This window comes from Tupaia chinensis, unplaced genomic scaffold (assembly GCF_000334495.1).
Source record: "Tupaia chinensis unplaced genomic scaffold, TupChi_1.0 Scaffold000368_1, whole genome shotgun sequence".
NCBI lineage: Eukaryota > Metazoa > Chordata > Mammalia > Scandentia > Tupaiidae > Tupaia > Tupaia belangeri.
The window spans coordinates 2,915,435-2,940,212 of record NW_006159865.1 but is presented as its reverse complement, the minus strand read 5'-3'; the positions used below and the strand labels follow the sequence as shown (position 1 = coordinate 2,940,212).

The 24,778-nt window shown below is 39.8% G+C and overlaps 1 protein-coding gene across 1 annotated transcript in view; it reads left to right on the top strand.

Annotated features, from left to right (window-relative positions):
- The first annotated feature begins 967 nt into the window (after nucleotides 1-967).
- The window catches only part of RARB (retinoic acid receptor beta), a 430,651-nt gene continuing 406,840 nt past the window's right edge, over nucleotides 968-24,778 (top strand). Inside the window, exon 1 of the mRNA XM_006153322.3 lies at nucleotides 968-1,386. Coding sequence (XP_006153384.1) covers nucleotides 1,209-1,386 — 178 coding nt within the window. The 5' untranslated portion in view covers nucleotides 968-1,208. The remainder of the gene's footprint in view (nucleotides 1,387-24,778) is intronic.

Here is a 24,778-nt window from a genome sequence, read left to right as displayed (position 1 = left end):
CAACCATATTTATTGAGCATCTATCTTCTGTCAGGTACTCCTAGAGGAACTAAAGTATAAACTGTTATCAAAATAGAGAAACACTGCTTTCCAGCTGAGTACCCACTGATGGGAGAGACACACAAAAACAAACACTTCCGCATGTAATGGATCAAGTCGTTTAAGTGCCATGGAGAAACATTTAGCAGAGTGATATAGGGAATGGCGGTGGGGGTGGGGAGAGGGGTTGCTATTTGATACTGAAAGGTCAATTATTTTGCAATTGTATAGACATTTTATTCTATATGAGAATATGAGCACTTAAGACAATCAAGACTCTGCAAAGTGATGAAAGTTGGGCAACGACAAGGAGGTCCTCGATTTGTATTAAAGATGTCTTGAAAAGCAGAGTGATATAGGGAATGGCGGTGGGGGTGGGGAGAGGGGTTGCTATTTGATACTGAAAGGTCAATTATTTTGCAATTGTATAGACATTTTATTCTATATGAGAATATGAGCACTTAAGACAATCAAGACTCTGCAAAGTGATGAAAGTTGGGCAACGACAAGGAGGTCCTCGATTTGTATTAAAGATGTCTTGAAAAGCAACTTGATGAAGAAGAAAAGATATTTGACTTAGTGATATGTGTGTGTCTATATATATATATATATATAAGTGATATAGGGAATGGCGGTGGGGGTGGGGAGAGGGGTTGCTATTTGATACTGAAAGGTCAATTATTTTGCAATTGTATAGACATTTTATTCTATATGAGAATATGAGCACTTAAGACAATCAAGACTCTGCAAAGTGATGAAAGTTGGGCAACGACAAGGAGGTCCTCGATTTGTATTAAAGATGTCTTGCATAGCAACTTGATGAAGAAGAAAAGATATTTGACTTAGTGATATGTGTGTGTCTATATATATATATTTTTTTTTTTTTCATCCTACAGGATTAACAGCTCTGGAATTTGAAGGTGCGAGTGTCTCCCCAGGCTTAAACTGAGACACAGAACAGAACAGGAATTTTTCCTGTAATCAGCATAGCAAAATGAGAGGTGGAAAAACCATGCTGGGAACCAGCAAGTTCATCAGCTAAACTGACTTGGGCTCAGAATACAGCCCAGACTGTACTCCCACTCTGCCATTGTCTCTCTCACTTTGGTAGAAGACATGGAGTGATGTGTTCCTGTCCCAGAGCACCTTCATTCCGTGAGTCCTGAAGTATGACCACCAGTAGCCACGCGTGTCCAGTCCCAGCAGTGAATGGACACATGACTCACTACCCAGCCACACCCTACCCGCTACTCTTCCCACCTGTCATCGGAGGACTTTCCTTGCCTCCCCTCCATGGCTTTCATGGCCACCCACCTCCCAGTGGATGCAGCACACCCTCACCGGCAAGTAAGTACTGCTGGAACCTTCTCGGTCCCTTTGGTTGATTGGCTTAATGGATTTGAGAAGATAAATAGCTGGTGTCTAAAGGAAGTTCTTCATTCTATCGGGTGTTGGTTTCTCCTGGTCTAGAATCCTACGTTTAGTTCTAGGGGAAGAAACATGATTTGAAACCAGAATCTGGACCGGTCAAAGGTACATTGGTATCTTTCTTTGTTTCATAAAATGCAAACACAAAAAAGTGATCAACAGAAGTAGCCAATATATCTGAAAAAAAAAATTGGTTCTTCAATGAATTAAGAGATGGCTTCATCAAAACGGCTAATGATAATCCTAGAGTTAAATTCTACTGTTGTGACGTCTCTTTTGAATTCCTTGTTTGTTTTCTATTTAAGATATGTCTATAATGGTTCTCAACTTCTCGGTGACTGCTGCTGCCAGTTCTGATCACATTAAGCTTGACAGTGTTGTTGGCCAATTAGGATTCCATGCTAAGCTCTTTATTACCTCAGATTTTCTCTTAAAATAAAGATAGTCAGAGTTAGAATTCTTCAAGTAGACCATGAATTAAACATAGAAAGCATCTATTGTATGTGATTAAGGAAAAAAAAAAGGTTTGGCCTATTTAGGAACGAGCAATGGTAGTTGTGAGCTCTTCAACCTTTAGGAACAGTTGGCCTGATTTACCATTGGCAGGTGAAAAGGTGCCTCGATTCCGCTATGCTGGGCCAGACAGCCTCTGCGTATTCCGTAAGGTCTTCCTGGATCATAACCCGAGGGGAGCTTTTCATAGCATTTCTCAAAGATGAATTCTCATTCTGCAGCTCTTCAAGGAGTCCCCTGAGTATTGACTTGGTACTTAGAAGTTTATCTTTTATCATACTTCACTTTTCTGTATTGTGGCAGTATGCCATAACTGGTCCCTTCACTAGCAGACCTTTAGCATGCTGGGTACAGGGAGCTTACGGAACCTAAGTAGGACAGGCAGGGAGACGGAGAGACAGACTTTCACTGTAGGGATGTCGACTGCAATCACAGGATAGTCTCTAATTCATAAATACTCATTTGTTTCCTTCTCAGAATGATCTGATTGTAAGTTTTTCCTTCTGTGTTATAGATTTTTGGTTGGAGTGTGTGACCAATAACACTTTGGAGTTGCTTAGTAAACTTCTCCTATGTGTAGGCTTCAACCTTTGGAAGGGGAGGGTCTGAAGTTTAAGAATAGGAGGAAATAACTTACAATGGCTTTTCTAAGGCCTTTGGGGGGTTCTGAGTAGCCTTGGAAGGTAGTTGGGAAGGGGCTAGACATAGAAAGTTCAGGCTGGAAACAACAAAGCTGCTTACTTCATGCCCTGATGAATATCATCTTTCATTTCTCTTATTATAGTCATAGGAAAGCATAGGAAAGCTGCTCAGATGAAAATTAAGAAAAAAAAAAAAAACAGTTCATGGGTACTCATTAGTTGGCCCTAGAAGAGGGAATTATCTTTGTTAAAGTCTGTATTTTGTTCAGATTGAAAGCAGATACAACCGGGGCCAACAGGCAGCATGGTAGTTAAAGCCATTGGACTCCCACGTGAACAACTGTGTTTCGAGTCCTGGACCTGGCAGCTTGCTTTCTCAGTTCCTCTCTGTCTCTCTATGGTGAGCACACATGCCCTACAGCAAATTAAAAAAAAACTAATGATAGTAATAAAATTAAATAAAAATTCTAAAAATTTAAAAAAGAGTGAAGAAAATAGATACAACCAAAGTGGCTTCTTGGCTATCAGGGAAACTACCTGTATTCAAAATATGTTGCCTGTCCAGTTGCTGATCCAAACCCATGTTCACTCAAGATGCAAATAATATAATAAAGTCACATTTGGCTAACATATGAGGAAGTCTGAGTAAACAATTGCTAAAACTTAAAAAAAAATATTTTCCAAGAACCTCTGTATCTAATTGTATAGCTCAGACTGGCTGATAGATAGTATATTCCTTTTTTTTTTTTTGAGAGGTTTTCGCGATAGGCGCATGCACTCACCAGACAGACAGAGAAAGAGAGACGAGAGATAGAAATTGAGAAATCACCCCCCAGGGTGGATGGCCATGCCACAATCCCTTCTCCTCCATTCTCCTCTCGGGATCTTGGGCACGCACGCACACGCACCTGGCGTGAGTCTAAGCCGCTGAGTCCAGGACTCAACCCGCGGTCGACTACATGGGAGTCCAACGACATAGCCATTACACTAACTGCTGGTCCCTAGATAGTACATTCTTACAAGTTTGTTTAATCAGATCAGAAGTATATTGTGTAGATACATCCAAGGAGTTAAGGCATGAATAGGATTCCCTAAGTATGGGTGATCAAATCTAGCAGATTGTAAACTCAGGCAGCCTGCAGTCCTGGGGTGCCCAACAGAAAATCCCAGCATCTTTGAGCTTCTGTGGCTCCTAATGTAAGGAAAATGCAGAGCAGAGTGAATGGAGGGGTAGCTGAGATCTTTATGCTGATCAGCATCCCTGAACACTTGAACAGGCTTTCAGTATACAAATTCCTCACCCATCTGCTTGCAGATATTTTTAGATCTAAGAATCTATAGAGCAGTGCTTGGCAAACTACTTCCTGTGCACCAAATCCAGCACACCATCTGTTTTTGTAAATAAAGTTTTATTGGAACACAGCCATGCCCATTTGTTTACATATTGTCTATGGCTGCTTTCATGCTTCAGTGAAAAGACCAGGAAGCCCACTATTCCTAAAGTATTTACAATCCTTCCTTTTACAGAAAAAGTTTACTTATCCCCTGCTGTGGATAAAAGAGTGGAATAGGAATTGAGTCATCCCAAATCTAATCCAGGCTTTTCCTCTAACTAATATTACTATTAGCTCTTCTATTGGGTGGCCCAAAAAGTTATGACTCATTTTTGCATAGAAAAATATGTCATGACTTTTCCAAGGACCCAGTAACTCCTCACTCCAATCTGAGTCTCGGAGATTCAGCCTGTACCCTAAATGAGCTGGGCCGTATCATGTCTCAGGCTTCTTTTAAACCTCAAAATATGAAGCTTTTTTTTTTTTTTCATTTCACTATTACTAATGAAGCACAACATGCCACACTGCAAAGTCGAATGATCATGGCTCAAGTACTGGCAATCGCATAGGATTCAACCTTTGGAAGAAGAGGGTCTGAAGTTTAAAAATAGGAGGAAATAAATTATGATGGCTTTTCTGAGACCCTTGGAGGGTTCCAAGTTACTGTACCTTGGAAGGCAGCTGGGAAGGGGCTATATACAGAAAGTTCAGGCTGGAAACAACAAAGCTGCTTACTTCATGCCCTGACAAATACCATCTTTCATTTTTCTTTTTATAATCAAAGCATAGGAAAGCTGCCCAGATGAAAATCATGAAAAACAAAACAAAACAAGACAAAAAAACGCAGTTCATGGGTAGTTAGTTGGCCCTGGAAGAGGGAATTATCTTTGTCAAAGCCTGTAAGATCCTAGAAGGGTAAAGTCTGAAAAGTTACCCACAGACTTTCTCTTGCACCAAAACGAAGTTGTATTCATTTCTTGAGATTAGTTTGCTGAGTTCAGTCAAATCCCAGCAACTAGCAACATCTGTATTAATATTTGGATGGCAAACCTATCTGATGTGGAGTCAACAGGGAACCAACATGTTCTTTTTTTTTGTCTCGCTGTTGAACCACAGGATTTGTGATGTTTCCGTACTCTGTAAGCATCTTGGTTTTCCGGCTTAGCCAGAAAGAGTACCTGTCCTTGCCCCTGCAATGCAGTTCTGTCAGCACCATGACATTGTGAGGACTCAGAAAACTTCTCCTCTCATTCTCTAATCTGCCTCCTACCCTAGACCAGAACCTCAACTCTGTGTATTGAACTTCTCTCTGCCTATCACACCATGTTCCCATTCCTGTATCTAAAGATGCCTGATTATCTAAACTCTCTAAACTCTGTCAACTATAAAATACTTGTATAGGCTAGTCTTTTATAATGATCATATTCAAAACACTTCAGGTTAAAGGTAGGATAGAATATAGAAAGGAAACTTGTACAGTGAAAAGGTAAGAGTCAAATCATTTCCAGGTCGTTTCAGCTCTAACAGGGGATGATTTTGTGTAACTCAGAGTTTCCCCTGGGCCCATGCCACTTGCAGGCAAGCAGCCTACCTTCCTCTGGTTCGTGCCGTGGTAGACCCTGCGCTTTTGCAGCAGGGTGTGTACTTGGCTGTGGGTGTGACCATTTGCAACAATTCACAATTTAGAAAGGCACATTTGGCCACTTTTCAGTAAAATCTGTTCTCCAGAACCCTCCACCCTAGAGGGGAATAATAGTTGCAGAAGCTAATTTGAAAGCACCTTCTGTGCATGCATGCCCTTGTCTCTGCATGCTGACTTAATTCTTACAGGTTTGGAATGCAGAAAACATTAAAATATGTAATTAGAAAAACTACCACACGTTGAGAATCCTCTAGATCATCCATAGAGCATTTAATGTATATCATTCTTTTATTTTTTTAAGAGACACTTTAACTATAGGGTATGTGCACTCGCCAAATAGACAGAGAGAGAGAGAGAGAGAGAGAAAGTGAGAAATCAACCCCCAAGGGGGATAGCCACACCACAATACCTTCTCCTCCATTCTCCTCTCAAGATTTTGGACATGCACACACATGTGCCTGGCATGAGTTGCAAGGCTCAGCATCCAGGACTCGAACTGCAGTTGGCCAAGTGGGAGTCTAGCACCTTAACCATTATGCTACCTACTGGCCCACTCTATGTTATTCTTAATCATTTAAAGAGGCTTTTTTGTTTTATGAGATAAATTTTTGCTGTAGAACATGCGCACTTGCCAGAAAGACAGAGACAAAGAGACAGAAAGTGAGAAATCATTCCCCAGGGGGAGGGCCATGCCACAATCCCTCCCTTCTCCTCCATGCTCCTCTAGGGATTTGGGGGCATACACGCACACTATGACCAACATGAGTTTCAAGCCACCGGGTCTGGGACTCAAACCGTGATTGACCTCATAAGAGTCCAGCTCCTTAACTACTACTCTACCACCTGCTGGACCCTGAATAGTCTCTGAACTTGGCTGCCAGGCTATTAGCAACAGTGTCATTTAACAGAGGAAGACCAGGGGGCTGAGAGGGAAGATTTGATATGCCAGCTAATATTGGGGTCAAATTCGAAACTGCAGCGTGTATGCCTTTTCCAGTGGGTGGCCCATATGACCCCCTGGATCATGCAACAACTCCATCCTGGACATTTCTTTCCCAGGATGCTTCAGGAAGACCTTAGATACCATTAACAGTTAAAGATCTCACAGTCTTCAGTTTCACCAAATTCTATGGAAGAAGCTGTAACTTTGCATCGAAATAGAGACTGGCGGGTGTTCCTCACTGTCAGGGGCTGCCATGGGTGCTTCTGCCCTGCTCTAGCCCATGGCCAGAGAGCTTTTCACCCCAGGGAAGCGTGACTTCTAATGGAAAGAGTGCCTGATGCATTATGCCAGGGAACACTCAAAATTTTATGTCCCAGGGCTCTCTGTGAAAGCTGGACAACTGTCCGTCTGTCTCTCTTTATGTTCCTTTCATGGCTGATTGTTCTGTTTTATTGCTGCACATGTGCTTTTTTATAGGTGGTTGTAAGCTGGAAAATATTGTTAAGCATTTTGGCTTCAGAGTCTCTCTCAAAATGATCTCAGTTTAACTCCAGCCTCTTAAAATAAAAGTTCTTTTTCCTTGCCTTTTTTAATGATCAGAAAGTGCTCTCCTGTCAAAAAATCACAAAATAGCGTATTTGCTATAAAAATCCCAGCCTTCTGGAGAGACACGCTGTGCAGGCTCAGAATTATCAATGACAGGACATAAAATGAGTCTTATTTCTATTTCTCGTTTGAAACTAGGAGGGGGTCTTGTCTAACGCAGGGTATGCTGCCAGATTGAAATTTCCTTTTGCATGGTAAGGACAACTGACCCACAAGTGTGCATCCTGTTTTACCTATAGGCAGACTGATGGTAACTAAAAAAATATTAGGAGCCACAGAAGCTCAAAGATGCTGGGATTTTCTGTTGGGCACTCCAGGACTGCAGGCTGCCTGAGTTTACAATCAGTTAGATTTGATCACCCATACTTAGGGAATCCTATTCATGCCTTAACTCCTTGGATGTATCTACACAATATACTTCTGATCTGATTAAACAAACTTGTAAGAATGTACTATTTAGGGACCAGCAGTTAGCGTAATGGCTATGTCGCTGGACTCCCATGTAGTCGACCGCGGTTTGAGTCCTGGACTCAGCGGCTGTTATCCCCTACCCTCCACTCTGTAGTTTTGTCTTCTTTCTAGTTTGTTGTATTTTGAAACTTACACAATGACCCCCATGGATAGGAAACATAGTTGAAGATGATTCTGATTTTAAGATGCCTGGCATTTGATATATTGCTGATATTTTATGAATGTCAGGTGTAATAGTGGTCAATATCTGTGTATTCTTCACGTTGTTAAAATCAGATAAAAATGAGACAGGGCCAGCTTCGTAATGCAGTGCTATGCGCATGGAGCCAGACCCCACAAAGCCAACTGCGGCTCAAGACTTGGCCCAACTGACTTATGAGACATGCTAGAGGCATAAGCATGCACACCCAGGATGCTGGGAGGAGGGAGAAGTGGAAGAGAATGAATTTTGGTGTGACTACACCTCACCCTCTCTGGCAAGTGGATATACCATTTCACAGTTAGCAAAAAATAAAATAAAAATTTTAAATGAGCTTAAATAAAATAAACTTATTAGGGATTTGAGTGAATACAGTTGTGTTTTACTCATTGGATATGCCTTTGACTATTGGCATAGAGACATCTCAGGCTTTACCTAAATGTCTGAGAAAGGATTTATACTTTTGATATGATGAAACTTTTGCTTGTTTGTTTTCACCATAGGACACATGCCTTGCCAGAGAGAGACAGAGAGAGAGAAAATGAGAAAGCAGCCTCTGGAGAAATGGCCGTGAAGCAGACCCTTCTCCTCCATTCTCCTCCTGAGACTTTGGACAAGTACATACATGCCCCCAGTATGAGTTTTAAGCTCCCGCGTCTGGGACTTGAACGGTGGTTGATACATGGGAGTCCAGTGACATCACCATTAGGCCATCTGCTGGTCCCATTATGAATGTCTTAATAAAAGGAAGTAGCTTGAACACAGAGTTAGAGACTAGACAAAGACCAGGGAAAGATTGGAGTTACACTGCCCCAGCCAGAGAATACACAGATATCTGGAAAGTCACCAGAATCTAGGAGAAGAGCATGGGACAGTCTCCCTCACATCTCTCAGGAGCACCCAACCCTGTACACACCTTGGTTTGGGACTTGCAGTCCTCCAGAACTGTGTGTGACATTTCATGTCAGCAGCTCTAGGAAATGAATACAAGGGTCATGACTTCCTACCACTGAGAAAAGAAGAACTATGCTTTTGATCTTTTCCCCCTTGAAAAATATCTACTAATTCATTTACTTACTCATAATTTTATCCTCACAGTGACTTTCTATTCCTACTTTATGTGGCTCTTTTGACTTCAACTAATGAATAATCCTTGAGGAAAAATATATTTTTCCTCATAGTGCATCTCTCTTTATTATGGCAGCTCTAAGCCCATAATCATGATTTACAATGTTCATGTTGTTTTTAAACGAATTTTTTCTCTCATTCCTTTGTTTTCTATTTGCTTTATCATTTGGTGGCAAACTCCCATCTCCTCTCTTGATCCCAAAATATTCTCTTTAATACCTTTTGCCTCAAAACACGGCGGGTTACCCTTTCCTGTCATATTGGAGACCTGAGATTCTCCAGAAGAATCATTCATAAGACAAGTTCATATTCAAGTTCTAGTTACTGAGGGAAGATTGGTGACAGTGATCTTATTATAATTATTAGATCTAATTATCTTGCACATCACTTTATGAGCTTCTCTGGCAGCCTTTCTTCAGGATTTGTGAGCTATAAATTTAGTTGACTTTGTCTAACATTGACTGCCAGAATTCTAGTGTTCTCTTTTTCTTTAAACAGGCGAACTTTAATGACTCCCCTGCCCAGCCCTTGGCATCTCCTTCAATAACACATGCTTCTCCTTTATGCTGGGAGCTAATTTTGCTGTCATTACTTTTATATGTTGTGTCCTAGTCTTTACCTCTATCCTGATTACTTTGCCGCATCTGGGGTTTTTTTAGTTCCATATGGCCTAAAACCTGTTTGTTTGTTTATTTATTTATTTTGAGAGCTTTCTGCCTTAGGGCATGTGCACTCATTGGAGAGAAAGAGACAGAGACAGTGAGAGGGAAAGTGAACCCCCCCCCCCACCTCGCCAGTGGGGATGGCCACACCACAATCCCTTTTCCTCCACTTTCCTCCTGGGATCTTGGACAGTGCACACACACATGCCCAGCGTGATTTTCAAGCCACCAGGTCCAGGACTTGAACCACAATTGGCCATGTAGGAATCCAGTGATGTAACTGTCATGAAATCTACTGGTCTCTTTGTTTGTTTGTTTGTTTTTTTCTTGAGGCAACCTAGAGTTTTATCACAGGTAAATGTTACCTAAGTATTCTGGGTCTAACCAAACCCTTCTCTAGTTAACTTTGTTCTCATCGCTGTCTTTTTATGTAGTAAGATGAATCAAATTTAATAATATGAAGGCCTCAGGCCGGATGGGGTACAGCAATTAATCGTTGCTCTGTAAGGCTGACCCATGTGGGAATGTTCTGGACTCACATCTGGAGACCTTCCTAAACACTCTGGGTGCACGGGTACCCATAGTCTGGGGCTGGCTGAGGCTGGAGATGAATCACAGCATCCGGTCCTTGTTGGGGATGACTATTTACATGCACATGTGCTCATGGAAGAAAGAAAGAAGCTTTAGAGCCAATATGAAAAATACGCATATAGGAAGTTACTACTGGATCACTGGAAAAGTCATGATGTATTTTTCTGTGCAAAAGTGTGTCATGACTTTTCCAACGACCCAATATTTAAAAATTGAGTTACTTTTTAAATTAAGTTCCATATTTTAATTTAGTTCATTTTTTAATTTTTAGTTAGTTTAATTTAGTGCCCAGAATATCAAAAAAGTCATTGTCCTATTAGGGGAAAAATGACACTTGCCAATGAGAACGTGTATTGTTAATTTAGCACTGAGCTATTTTACCAAATATCCATAAGCTTTGCAAATGTTTACACAAGAGTTTAGGGCATTGGGGGAGTAAGGAAAGTTGCTATCTGTGGCCCTGTGGGCAGTAAATTATGAGCCATTGCAGAGACTGCCCCTAACCTTAGAAGCTGATGTCTAACACAGAAACAGTAATTACTCACTGAACCACAAGTAGGGTTAGTGCAGACAACCTGAAAAAGGGAGAAATACAGGAGATGGGAAGTTGAAAATGAGGCAAGAGAGAAGTTTCTGTTTCCAGACTTAATTTATGTCCTTGAACAAGATTTTTAAACCTTTCTGTCCTTCTCCTTTACTGTAAAATAAGAAAAATGATAGTATCCTCAGAAGATGAAGAGATTTTCATCGCCCGATGTATGTAAACTACACATAAAAGTGTTATAACAGCAAAAATGCAGTAAGTAATAGCAATCATTATTATTCCTATCTGAGCTCTGCAGCCGCAATCTTGTCCACTTAGAAGCAAACACCTATGTGATCAAGCATAGCCCTTCCATCAGTTGTGCATTCTAACCATTGCTTCTAAATGCAAAAGGCTTCCTACATGCACATGGATACGTACTTTTCCACGTATTTCTAAAGTCTACATTAGGCACCTGACAAAGTTTTTACCATGTCAAAATTTTCCTTTAAACTTCAGAATTCTCCAAGGGATAAGCTGAAGTTTGGCTATTGGAAAATATTCTTTATGATGAGTAAGTGTGGATTGATGAATAATTGTGTTTTTAATCAACCAGTATTCCCATCCAAGAAATACACATATATTTGAGATCTTTTATAGACCAGCATCTTTCAGAGTCAGAGAACTTGGTCAAAGGCTGAATTTCCCTTTTCTCCAGCGTCTGCGGGTCGCTTTGTCTATATAAACTATCTCTAATAACGCTTGATTTAATTTCAGTGATGTTTATAGTAATATTCATTTCTCAAACATTATGGGGTTGCTTCTATTAATACCAAGTTACTTTAATGTTAATTGTTTAATGGTGATGAAGCTGGCCAATCCAAAAGAAGATACCTATAGAAAAAAATTAACCTTGACATTGTACACAAGTAAATTGCACTTTAATGATGACCACATGGTTGAGAGGAACACCACTTTTAAGCATATTTAGTAAACCTCTTTTGTCAGGATGGCTTAATATTTGACAAAATAGGATTTTTTTTGGTGAGCCCTGATGAAAATCTCTAAGATATGAAATGACCTTCACAGCCTCATTGACTTCTGTTTTGACCTTCTGTAGGCAATTTTAGAATTTGTCTTTAATTTCTTCTTCCAGAGGAAATCTTACTCCAAATCTAAAATTAAATAACAAATCTAAAGGGCATATATGTCACTACTGATAGTGTTCTTTTATCCAATTCTGAATCCCCAAACAGGCTTAAGTATAAATGCATTTAATATGTAATACCATTATGTGTGTGTGTGTGTGTGTGTGTGTGTGTGTGTGTGTGTGTGTGTGTGGTTGCATATAAACTCACAGAGAATAACATTTTCTTAAGTTCTTGCCACAGTTTTTCTATCCTCACTGAAAATATTTGTCCAGTATTGGGCAAACAGAGAAGTACTATGAAATAATAGAAAAAGACCAAGATTTGGTGCTGGGAATTCTAGCACCTCAATTGAAAATAAAAATGATGGGGCCAGGAGGTGACATGGTGGTTACATAATTGAACCCACATGGGAAAGGTCCTGGGTTCCTGTCATAGGACCTCCCGTAGTGTGCCCTCGATCAAGACCCACCAACACTGGGAATGGGTTGACACGTGGGACCTTGTTGGAGGTCCCTCTCTCTCTTTTTTTCTCTCAGAAGAAGAAACAAATGAAAAAACTTGAAAAGAACAGGTTACTGACAAAGATCAGTGGCTGAGGCACTTATAGCAAGAGACAGATTAACCAGAGAAAAGTGTACAAATCCATTTCATATTAAGTTTTAAATAACGTGGCAGACTTTGGATATGAAGACCTAATGAAACAAGGAAACCTGTGTATTTTCTCTTTATATAAGTTTAGTGGAGACTGGACAGCTGTAGAGAAGTATGATTAGACAAAGACAGTATGATCTAATAATTGTAAACCGGGAAGGACTTCATGAGGCCTGTTCAGATTCCTCTCTGTGTACCTGTGTCTTCAGAGACAAGGATGTTATTTTTCTCTCAGTAGAAGGAGGGCATCTCTGGAAAGAACATCTCAGGACCTACTTCAGGGGAGGAGGGCAGGAGGTCAGAGAGTGACCTTCTAGCTTTCTTGACCTGCTTCAGAGAAGAAGGAAGAGAAGATGAGAATGACCTCTCTGCTTCTCTACAGTTTTCTCAAATACCAAGGTACCGTATTTTGGAGATAGCATATTCTGAACCCCATTGAAATCTTTAAAAAAAAATCATTGTTTAGAAAAATTTATATTTGGGGTTTTTAAATTTAAATTTATTTATTTACATTCATTCACTATACATCAGTACAGCATACAAATTGAGATTTCCCATTCAGAATACACTGTATATCGGCTCAGTCAAGCACATCAAGATACATGTTATCGTCAACAAATAATTTTTCATTTCTTCTTTCCTGTATATTTTGCTTTTCTTTGCCATCCTTGATTCCCTGTCTCTCACCCTCTGCTGTGTCCCACCCTCCTCCCACACTGTCTCTGGTATCCATGGTTGCTTTCTATGCCTTCCCCCCCTATTTTATTGATTTGCTAATGAACTTAGTTAATCTAAATATTTCCAATAGCAAGCGCAGCTGATATATACATATCCATGAACACAAGTCTGACTTTAGGCATAAACCTCAGTGAGTAGAATGAACATATATATTTGTAATAAAACTTCCCTTAAAAATGAAGAAATAAGAGACGATGCATTCCAGAAAATAACTACTTCTTGGTGGCCCAGTGGAATAGACAGTGTACGGGGTAGGGAGGGAGCAGATTCAGAGATGCAACCGAGGTAATAAAGTCCTAAGCGATTATGGACTTGTTTTTCTAATATGCTTTACCATAGGCATATATATGTTGCACTTTTTATAGTTATTACATGTACATTAAAAGATTTTTTTTGAGAAGTATGACAGTATCTTTCCTGTGTTAGCAAGAAATAGGAAAAAGGGAATGTAGAAATGACAATGACCTTGAACAGAAACTTCCTATTAAAAACATGCTAATGGGGGCCAGTAGGTGGTGTGGTGGATAAGGGCATTGGACTTTCACGTGGCTGACCATGGTTCGAGTCCCAGACTTGGCAACTTGCTTTCTCACTATCTCTCTCTCTCTCTCTCTCTCTTTCTCTCACTCTGTCCTTCTCTGGTCAAAATTCAAATTAATTAATTTATTAGTTAATTTAAAAAGTTAAAAAAAATGCTAATGAAAATTATTTTAAAGGATCAGCAAATGGTATAGTAGTTACATCTCTGGATACTCATATGGCCAGCTGCGATTTGAGTCTTGGACCCAGTGGCTTGAAAATCACACCAGTACATGTGCATTCATGCCCAAGATCCTGAGAGGAGAATGGAGGATTGTGGCATGGCCATCCCCCTGAGGGGTGGTTTTTCACTTTCCTTTTCAGTGACTCTCTCTCTCTGTCTCTCTCTCTCTCTCTCTCGGCAAGAGCATGTACCCTAAGGCAAAAATCTATAAAAAGAAAAAATTGTTTTAGAAGTTTTAGTCTTAAATGAAATTGCACAAATAAAATTCTTAAAAAAAATTCAAGTAAGAGGTCATTTCTTTCTTTTTAGGAGGCAAAGATCTACTGTAAAAATTCCCTGTGTTATTCATACTCCAGAGAAATGGACATTCAAATTTAGCCTTGATGTGGGAGAATGAAAGTTGGTATCTCCTTACAGTACCAGAGGCTTTATAATACTCCTTCTTCTGACTTTGCATTTTGTTCTTATGAAATAACTATTTTAGTGTGCTTAGTTGGGAGACCACAAATATTATCACATGCATATTTATAATAAAAAATAACTAGAGAACACCTCCCTGGCTAATAAGAGATACTAATTAAAATATGAGTGAATGAAAATAAATAATCTTTTAACATGTTGATGGAGAAATGATATAGTGACATGAAAATGTTCTTTGGGAAAATCAAGTTACAGAATTAATAGCATTAAATATTAAGACTACCTAATATTCTTTTATTTTTTTAACAAATGTATCTCTTTTTGGGTGTCTATGTGAGTTTAGGACAAAGTTTGGGGAAAGAATTAACAGGGTTCATTTCTAGGTTGCAGGGTTGTCATGATGTTTTCTCTCTTTTTTTTTTCTTTTTTAAAGAATTCTTTATTTTCATTTGATCAGAGAGAGACACAGAGAGAAAGTGAGAAAGCAAGTCACCAGGTGTGGGACTTGAACCCTGGTCGGTCATGTGGGGGCGTCCAATACCTTAACCACCATGCCACCTGCTGGCCCCCAATTACCACGATGTTTTCTTTATCTTTATTCAGGACTCACGAGCTGCTCACCATCACATCTTCACTCCTTAGGGCTTGGCACACAATAGGTGCTCCCTGAATATTTCTTGTGTGAATGAATATGTTGAATAAGTTGTGGAATTAAGTAAAAGAAAATGCTGGAGACATTTGAAGGAGCCGATCTGGTTGTATTCCTATGAAACAAATATCCAGCCTAAATCAGAATGGTGCTCTGGAAGAACAAAGCATCATCTGAAAGGTGTTCCTGCTTGATTCCATTCTCAAGGACTTAACCCTTCAAGGGGACATTTGCATTTTGTAGTAAGTTTTCAGCAAAAAATCCAGACTCCGAAGAGGTAGAATTTCCAAGGAGATATTTGAAAGGAGAAAAGTTATTGTATCAGCATCTTCAAAAATAGCACCATCTGGGATCCATGTACTCCATCCATGGTTAAGGCCTTTCATGTTTTAATAGACTCCAGATAGATTATAAATATTGTTATTATCATCATAATTACCATCTATCTGAGAAACTATATTCCAATCTCATCTTTTTCACAATATAACATATACATATATACAGGGTATTTCATGAGTTAACTTTCTTATGTATACTATGCTTTATTTTTTAGAAATACGATTTTTATGACTATAGATATAACAAAAATATTAGATATGCAATTTTTAAAAATTGAAATGAGTATATTTGGGGAAAGAGAGGGTAAGTTTGGGGAAATGGATTAAAACTCATTTAAGGGGGGGGACCAGCAGTTGATGTGATGGCTAGGTCGCTGGACTCCCATGTAGTCGACCGCAGTTCAAGTCCCAGACCCGGTGGCTTAAACTCATGCCAAGCACATGTGCGTGCGTGCTCCAGATCCCGAGAGGAGAATGGAGGAGAAGGAATTGCGACGTGGCTATCCCACCTTGGGGGTGATTTCTCTCTTTCTGTCCCTCTGTTTCTCTCTGTCTTTCTGGCGACCGCACACACCCTATAGTTAAAACCTCTAAAAACCAAAATCTCATTTCAGGGGGCCAGCAGGTGACATGGTAGTTAGGGAGCTGGACTCCCACATGGCTGACTGCACTTTGAGTTCTGGCATGTACTCCATCCATGGTTAAGGCCTTTCATGTTTTAATAGACTCCAGATAGATTATAAATATTGTTATTATCATCATAATTACCATCTATCTGAGAAACTATATTCCAATCTCATCTTTTTCACAATATAACATATACATATATACAGGGTATTTCATGAGTTAACTTTCTTATGTATACTATGCTTTATTTTTTAGAAATACGATTTTTATGACTATAGATATAACAAAAATATTAGATATGCAATTTTTAAAAATTGAAATGAGTATATTTGGGGAAAGAGAGGGTAAGTTTGGGGAAATGGATTAAAACTCATTTAAGGGGGGGGACCAGCAGTTGATGTGATGGCTAGGTCGCTGGACTCCCATGTAGTCGACCGCAGTTCAAGTCCCAGACCCGGTGGCTTAAACTCATGCCAAGCACATGTGCGTGCGTGCTCCAGATCCCGAGAGGAGAATGGAGGAGAAGGAATTGCGACGTGGCTATCCCACCTTGGGGGTGATTTCTCTCTTTCTGTCCCTCTGTTTCTCTCTGTCTTTCTGGCGACCGCACACACCCTATAGTTAAAACCTCTAAAAACCAAAATCTCATTTCAGGGGGCCAGCAGGTGACATGGTAGTTAGGGAGCTGGACTCCCACATGGCTGACTGCACTTTGAGTTCTGGACCTGGTAGCTTGCTTTTTCACTTTCTTGCTCTTGCTCACAGATGTCTGTGCCCTATAACAAATTAAATATAATAATAATAATATAAATGCAAACTAAATTAATAATCCTTTAAATAAAATACTAACTTGAGACCAGTCCACTAAAATGTTCCTATGATGTAGGTAGGAAATGTTACTCCGGCACTCTAAAAGTCTCCCCCAAGAAGAGGATTCTCAGTTGAAAGAGTTGATACAAGGGGTTACCCAGGCACTCAGAGGTACAGAGTACTGGATTATAAACAGCATCCCAGCCAAATCTTTACAGTAAATATGACTCTTTATCTGGGTTTGTGTTTTCAATAACATCCCTCAATGTAGGCCAAATTAATCATTCCAAAGCTCAGGCCAGGAAAGCAGATCCCTGTGGGGACCCAACGCAGTGTCCCCAGGTACGTAGCACTCTGACTATCTGAGCTAAATACAAAAAATAAATATGAGAGTGTCAAGATAAATAAATGGCTTTCACACCCTTCAGGCAATTCTCCACGAAAACTATTTTGCTCAGTCAAAGATTTTTTGTAAGCATCAAGAAGCCACAAATTTGAGGTTGTACTCCTTTGACAAAGACCTGAGGAACCAAAGGCCCAACCACTCCCAGAAACAGGGTCCAGGCAGTGCCCAGGTAAAGGCTAACATGTTCCCTCACTGAACAATTTTGAGTCAGCTCCAACAGACAACAACAGTTGATGGAAAATGGGGAGCAGCATGTTTAAGTATAGACTTGGGAGTCAGAAGAACCTTGGTGGCCCACTGTGTGACCTCTGGATGAACGTCCCACCTCTCACAGCCATGTGGGCCTTACAGAGCCTGTTCTATCTGCCTCGCAGTAGGGCCAGCGTTGGGGCTATGTGAGAGAATGCATGGGAGGTACTTTGCACAGAGCCTCAGGGAAGCCCAGTTTATTCCTTAGCACGGGTCTGTTTATTAATTGGAAGGCAAGGGGTTGGAATGAGAGAAGAAATATAAAGACCTTGAAGATAAAACAAAAATGGAAAATAGTAGTATCTAGAATGAAGACTCTTTCTCATGGAAGGATGACTGCTTCAGTAGAAGCAAACAGACTTCACTGATTTTCCTCCTTCAGACTAAGTCGGCCAACAGAGGAGGGAGTAATTCATGTACTTCCACACTTTTTACCTTGTCTTCCCAGCCCCACACCCAGATACATTCAGCAAAATACTCGTGGGAGTAGACAGTTTTATGTTTGCAAATGATAATGCCTTTTGTAAAATTTATTTATTTATCTGTTCTATGTGAAAGAAAGGCAGACAGACACCCAGGGACCCCACAAAGGCCTACATACTGTGCTTCACCTCCAGTCTCAGCCAGCCCAAATCATGGGTATGCAGGTACACCTGGCCCAGTGTACTCGAAGAGGTTCGGGAAAATGAACTCAGGATCTTCCTTTCTTTTTTTTTTTAAATTATTTATTTAATTTTATTTATTCATTCATTTATTTTAATTTGACCAGAGAGAGACAGAGAAAGAGAAAGAGAAAGTGAGAAAGCAAGCCACCAGGTCCGGGACTCGAACCGTGGTCGACCATGCAGGAGTATCCAGCACCTTAACTACCACATCACCTGCTGGTCCTCGAACCCAGGATCTTTCACATGTGAGTCTCACAGCATTACCTGGCGTGGATTATACCTTCTTTTGGGTTGCTGCAAAACACATTTTGTTCTAAGAAAAAAAAAAAATGCATCATGAGATTTTCGACAACCCGATATCTGATCATTAAAGCACTGATGTATGCAATGTTTTCTATATACATATTTTAACTCAGGAAGAAATATGAAGTATTTCTAACCTGACTGTTGCCCTTGCATGACAGAGCACAGCAGGAGATGTTTAACTGGCAAGTTCTGTCTGAGGTCATGAAGTGCCCCATTTTTTCATGGACAGCTTCAACTGCTCAGCTCAAGAATGTGTTTTTTAACAGGCGAATGAAAAAGAGACTGCTGGGTGATTCCTTGAGGTCTGCTTAATTAATTCCAATCTATTAATGATAGCAATGTTCTAGTTTCAAATGATAAATAGCAGGCCCTTCCAAAAGGCATCGTGGAGAGAAGGGGTCTTTCCCCCACCCCCAGGTCTTTTTTCTTTGTCCTTGGCTGCTTCTGTCTTTCACGGCTCAGGACGAGCTCACATCAGTAATAGTCATAAATGATTTACAAACGTAATTCCTGCAGAATCACTTGGGACTTGGAGTTTTTATGATGTTGCCAGATGTGCCACCAAAAAAAAAAAAAAATCATCCGGTTCAGAAACTCGTGATGAATCGAGTCAGAGTCGATTAATTCCCTGGAGGCCACTGATGGGCTTGCCTAGATTTGTGTCGGAGGCCTCACCATCTTGTCTTCTCTTCATCTGTGTGTTCTAGCATTTAGGAGACAAAAAGAATTCTGTAAATGCAAAGTTCTCGAGAGGATGTGGACATCTACTGCAGACCTTCTTGTAACTTCTGTGTTTCTCTTATGCTAAAAAAGGGCATTGTGGACTGTCTCCATGGCCTGGTGATTAAGGCAACCGATAACCGTATGGCTGGCCACATAGTTCGAGTGCCAGACCCGGTGGCTTGAGAAACATGCCAGGTGCATGTGCATGCATGCCCAAAATCCTTAAAAGAGAGAGAGAGATGAGAAGGAATTGAGGCATGACCATTTCCCATGCATCGTGTGTTTTTCTTTCTCTCTCTCTCCGTCTCTCTCTCTCTCTTGTGAGCACACCTGCTCTCTAGCAAAAAAAAAAAAAAAAATTAAAAAAAGAAAGTATTTTCATCTAGTGAAAGAGTATGAGGGAAAAGTTGTAAAAGCCCCAGGTAGTCATATTTCCCGTGTAGACGCTATCCGTCACAGTATTTGTGTCAGCACGCATAAATACAAAGACAGGCTTGGATTGTCATACTCCTCCCTTTGGCCTGAGGGTCCCCTCAGAATTTATCTTCCCTTCCTATGGGCCCTCATCACACACATTTTATATCTCTAATAAAATTTGGGGGAGCTGGCAGACGGCGTGGTGGTTAAAGGCACTGGATTCCCACATGGTCAGCCATGGTTCGAGTCCTGGACCTGATGGCTTGCTTTCTCCCTTTTCCTTTTTCTCTCTCTCTTGTCAAATTTTAATAATACTCTCTCTTGTGAGCACACCTGCTCTCTAGCAAAAAAAAAAAAAAAAAAAATTAAAAAAAGAAAGTATTTTCATCTAGTGAAAGAGTATGAGGGAAAAGTTGTAAAAGCCCCAGGTAGTCATATTTCCCGTGTAGACGCTATCCGTCACAGTATTTGTGTCAGCACGCATAAATACAAAGACAGGCTTGGATTGTCATACTCCTCCCTTTGGCCTGAGGGTCCCCTCAGAATTTATCTTCCCTTCCTATGGGCCCTCATCACACACATTTTATATCTCTAATAAAATTTGGGGGAGCTGGCAGACGGCGTGGTGGTTAAAGGCACTGGATTCCCACATGGTCAGCCATGGTTCGAGTCCTGGACCTGATGGCTTGCTTTCTCCCTTTTCCTTTTTCTCTCTCTCTGGTCAAATTTAAATAATAATGATAATAATAATAATAATAACAACAACAACAAATAGAATTGAATTAAATTAAATATCTCTTGCAAAAATTTATTTTTTGGTTATCCCACTTTATAATGTAATTATTGATTTAAGCATTTCCCAGCTATGGCGTCGTCCATTGCTGAGGGCAGATACCATATTGACCCAGGCTATCACACTAATTTTGTTGAATGAAGGAAAGAATCCAAAAAATGGATTACAATGCATTTTCATTCCAAAGCACATAGGCACATAAGTGAAAAGATGCCTATCAAAGCTTTTAAATCACTTTGCTGGACTGTATTATAGTAACTAAGTTGGGCAGTCACTAAGTAACTCACATTGGGGAGGATTTCACTCAGTTTATGCCATCTATGCAAGACTTGAAATGGTACCTCCAAAACCAGGAATTTTATGCTTCTGAAATACAGTCCCTCCGTGGGGATGAACATATCTGTAATCCACGGCAAGGAGGCACAGTAGTCTGCTTTGATGACAAATTAAATCTTTGGGAAAAAGTTCCTCATGCTGTCTCTGAATATATAGTCAAGGAATCCCATGAATTTGCTGATGTGTTAGTCTCCCTTTAATGTAAAGCAGGAAAACGTGGGGTGTGGAGAAGAGTCTCTGAGGAGAAGAACCTGCATGTTGACATTATACAGAGTCACAGCAGTTACTCTGGAAGCACTTGTTTAAACAGCTTTGGAGAGCTTTGAATGTTCAGAATCTAGTATTTATATGACTCTTCAGCTTTGAATCTTAGAGGACATAAAGGCAGACTCTTTGCCTGATGCCTTTATCAATACCACAATAGGAATGAGAAACCTTTTTGATATGATTCTTTAGCTGTAACTAAATGATCTCTCATCTTTAAATAATTTATAGAGCAAACAGAGTGAAGCATTGTAACCTCTTGGGGCCCCTCATAAGCTAATTGTTCTTCAGCTTTCCAACTATCCTTTTAAAATATTTTCATTGGTAAAATTCAGTTGTTTTAAAACTATGGGTTAGTAATTTTGTGGTGTTAGCTGTGTTTTCAGGGGATGAATTTACAGTAAAGATAGTTGGATAGTGGCCACTACAACTTGGATTATTTGCTCTTATTTATTATTAGATACTGTAGCCTATAATTTACTTTAATTCATGCATTTATTGAACAAAAAATGTTCATCAATGTCAAAACATTAAGACATGAGAATGCAGAAATGAGAACTTTATATAAGATAAACTCCAGAGACTTCAACTATATTTTCCTCACTTTCATTTTGGTCTCGGTCCATATGCATATGTAATTTTATATAATTATAGTTGTAGGGCAAAGACTATTTTTTGAGAGATTTTTTTTTTTTTTAACGATAGGGTATGCATGCTTGCCAGAGAGACAGAAAGGAAGAAATCACCCCCCAGGGGGATGGCCATGCTGCAATCCCTTCTCCTCCATTCTCCTCTGGGGATCTTGGGCACACACAAATGCACCTGATGTGAGTTTTAAGTGGTCCAACCACAGTCGACTACGTGAGAGTCCAGTGATGTAACCATTACGCCATCCGTGGTCCCGCAGAGACCAATTTTACTTATGGTTTATCTTCACTTGCTGTTATAAATTCATGTTTCTTCCCCGTTTCTACGTCAGGAGTTAGGGAGGCCATGGCTCACTGTATCCCACAGTATTCTCTCTGTGAGTCTTCTTAGAGGAAATACCTTTTCTGATCTCTACAGCAAAAATAGCCATGTTTGTAGTGAATCTGTTTTATAGCCACTGACACTCATCTGACTAATCACATCTCCCTTTTTACATCGGTTCTTAGACGGCTTAGAGCCACGGTAGTAGTCTGCTTTAAATAGATCTACTATGAACAGGTTTTCATGTTAACTCCCCTTCCATTTCGGGTTCCATTTTGTTCCAATTCTACTTTCTTTAACCAATTTTCTGTTATCAACTCATTTGATGTGTCTTTTATAAAGAACTTAAAATTTTGTAGAAAAAACTATTTTACTCTTATAATATTTTTATTTTAATATCTGTATACTACTCTATGGAATAGGTGAACCATTATATCTATTTTTAGCAGTTAGGTGTTTTCCACTTTTTCTACTGGTGCAGAAAATAACAGAATAAACAACTGTCACATTCAGATTTTTTTCTAATTTTCCTAATATTTTTCTTTGAATACATTTTCAAGGATGGGGACCAGTAGATGGAGTAGCGGTTATTTCACTGGATTCCAACATGGACTGCCATGGTTCAAGTCTTGGATCCAGTAGCTTAAAAATATCACACACCAGGTATGTGTGTAAGCCCGAGATCCTAGAAGGAGATGGGATAATGGCATAGCTATGTTCCCTGGGGTGTGATTTCTCACTTTCCCTCTCACTGTCTCTGTCTCTCTCTCTCTCAGGAGAGCACATGCACCCTAAGGCAAAAAATCTCTTAAAATAAATAAATAAATAACTTTTCAAGGAGGAAATGACCAGTTCAAAGCTCTTTGAACCAGGAGCATCCACCCCCAACCTAATTTTGTCCCCTTTTAAAAGTATAGAGGAAAATTTACTCCTGGTTCACTTGTATTTATAGTAGACTACAGGATGTCATTGTTCCTGGAAATTTACTTCTCACAGGAAATAACTGGAACTTCATGTTCCAGTCTGCTCAGTGAATATATCACTCCATGCAAAGTTGTGCCAGAATAACTCTGAGCTTTAAAGTCTGAAAATAATGTAAATATCCTCCTTGATATTGAAAGAGAAATCATTGCAAGTGATCCACCTATAACCAATAAAATACTCCGTAGACACAGAGAGTAAAATTCTAAAATGCCCGTAACAAGAATTAATACTTCATTGGGGCGGCCCATGGTGTGGTGGCTAAAGCAGCCAGACCCTTACATGGCAGACTGTGTGGTTTAAGTCTTGGACCCCATGGCTTTAAAAAATAAATAAATAAACACACCATATGTGTCTGTGCGTGCGCATGTGCGTGCATGTGCATTCCCAAAGTATTGAAAAAAGAATGGAGAAGAGATCGCAGTGTGTCCATCCCTTATCTGAGGGATGCTGTCTCGCTTTCCCTCCCTCTGTCTCTGTCTTTCTCTCTCCTGTAAGCATGCATGGTCTCTGACAAATCAAATAATAATAATAATATTCTGTTATTAAAAAATTGTCATGCTATTTAGTAATTTAGCATTTAGAAACTCTCTTTACCAATGTGTGTTTTGTTTTGTTTTTACTTTTACGTGCCGTTCTTTCAGGCTCATAGAATATACATCTGTAAATGAAACCAAGAGCCAGGTTCTTATAAAGCTTGCATTCTAGAAAAAAACTTTTAATAAATGCTGCTTCAGGCCTATGAAGTGGACAAAGCAAGATGTAGCTCTCCTTTACCATGTGTAATTCAGTATACAAAAGAAAACTTTGGGGACCAGCAGATGGCATAATGGCTGCATCGTTGTCCTCCCATGTAGTCGACCGCGGTTCGAGTCCCGGACCCGGTGGCTTAAACTCATGCTGGCGCATGTGCGTACGTGCCCCAGATCCCAAGAGGAGAATGGAGGAGAAGGGATTGTGGTGTGGCCATCCCCCCTGGGGGGTGATTTCTTGTTTTCTGTCTCTCTGTCTCTCTCTGTCTTTCTGGCGAGCACATGTGCCCTATAGCAAAAACCTCTCCCCCCACCAAAAAAAGAAAACTTTAGATAACAGTCAACAGTTCCTTTGGCAGGTGCTAACTAGTATTCTAAGCAATGGAAAAGCATTCGTCATTTTTTCTATCTACCATTTAATTTAATTTAATTTAATATAATTTAATTTTTGCTATAGAGTGTACACTTGCCAGAGAGACAGAGACAGACAAAGAAAAAATGAGAAATCACCCCCCTCCAGAGGGGATGACCACACCACAATCCCTCATCCTCCATTCTCTTAAAACACACGCACAGGCACCCAGTGTGAGTTTTGAGCTGCTGAGACCAGGACTTGAACCACAGTTGACTGTGTGGGAATCCAGTGACTCCCAACCATTGATTCTTACATTCTTCCTGATTTAAAAAAAAATTACATTATTGTGGAACAGAAGCCAGCTTCCTTTGAGTGTTTTAGACACCCTAAAGATTGTTCCAATATAGAAAGATTAAAGTCCTTAAAATATTAATTTTAGAGCAAAAATTAAATTTGTTTGCACCAGCATAAGAAGATGGGAACATTTAAAATACCGAGTTCTCAAAAGTTCAGAAATCACTTCTCTGAGTAAGATCTGTTTTATTGTACCCATGATCTCATTGTGTGTTTTATTGTTTTATATGTTTCAATTAACTCAATTGTAATTGCTTGTCAGCATCTCATTCTAAGCAATAAATTTGTCATAAAAAAGAATAGAAATTATCAAATTTTATTGTTCATCATTTTAGTATTTG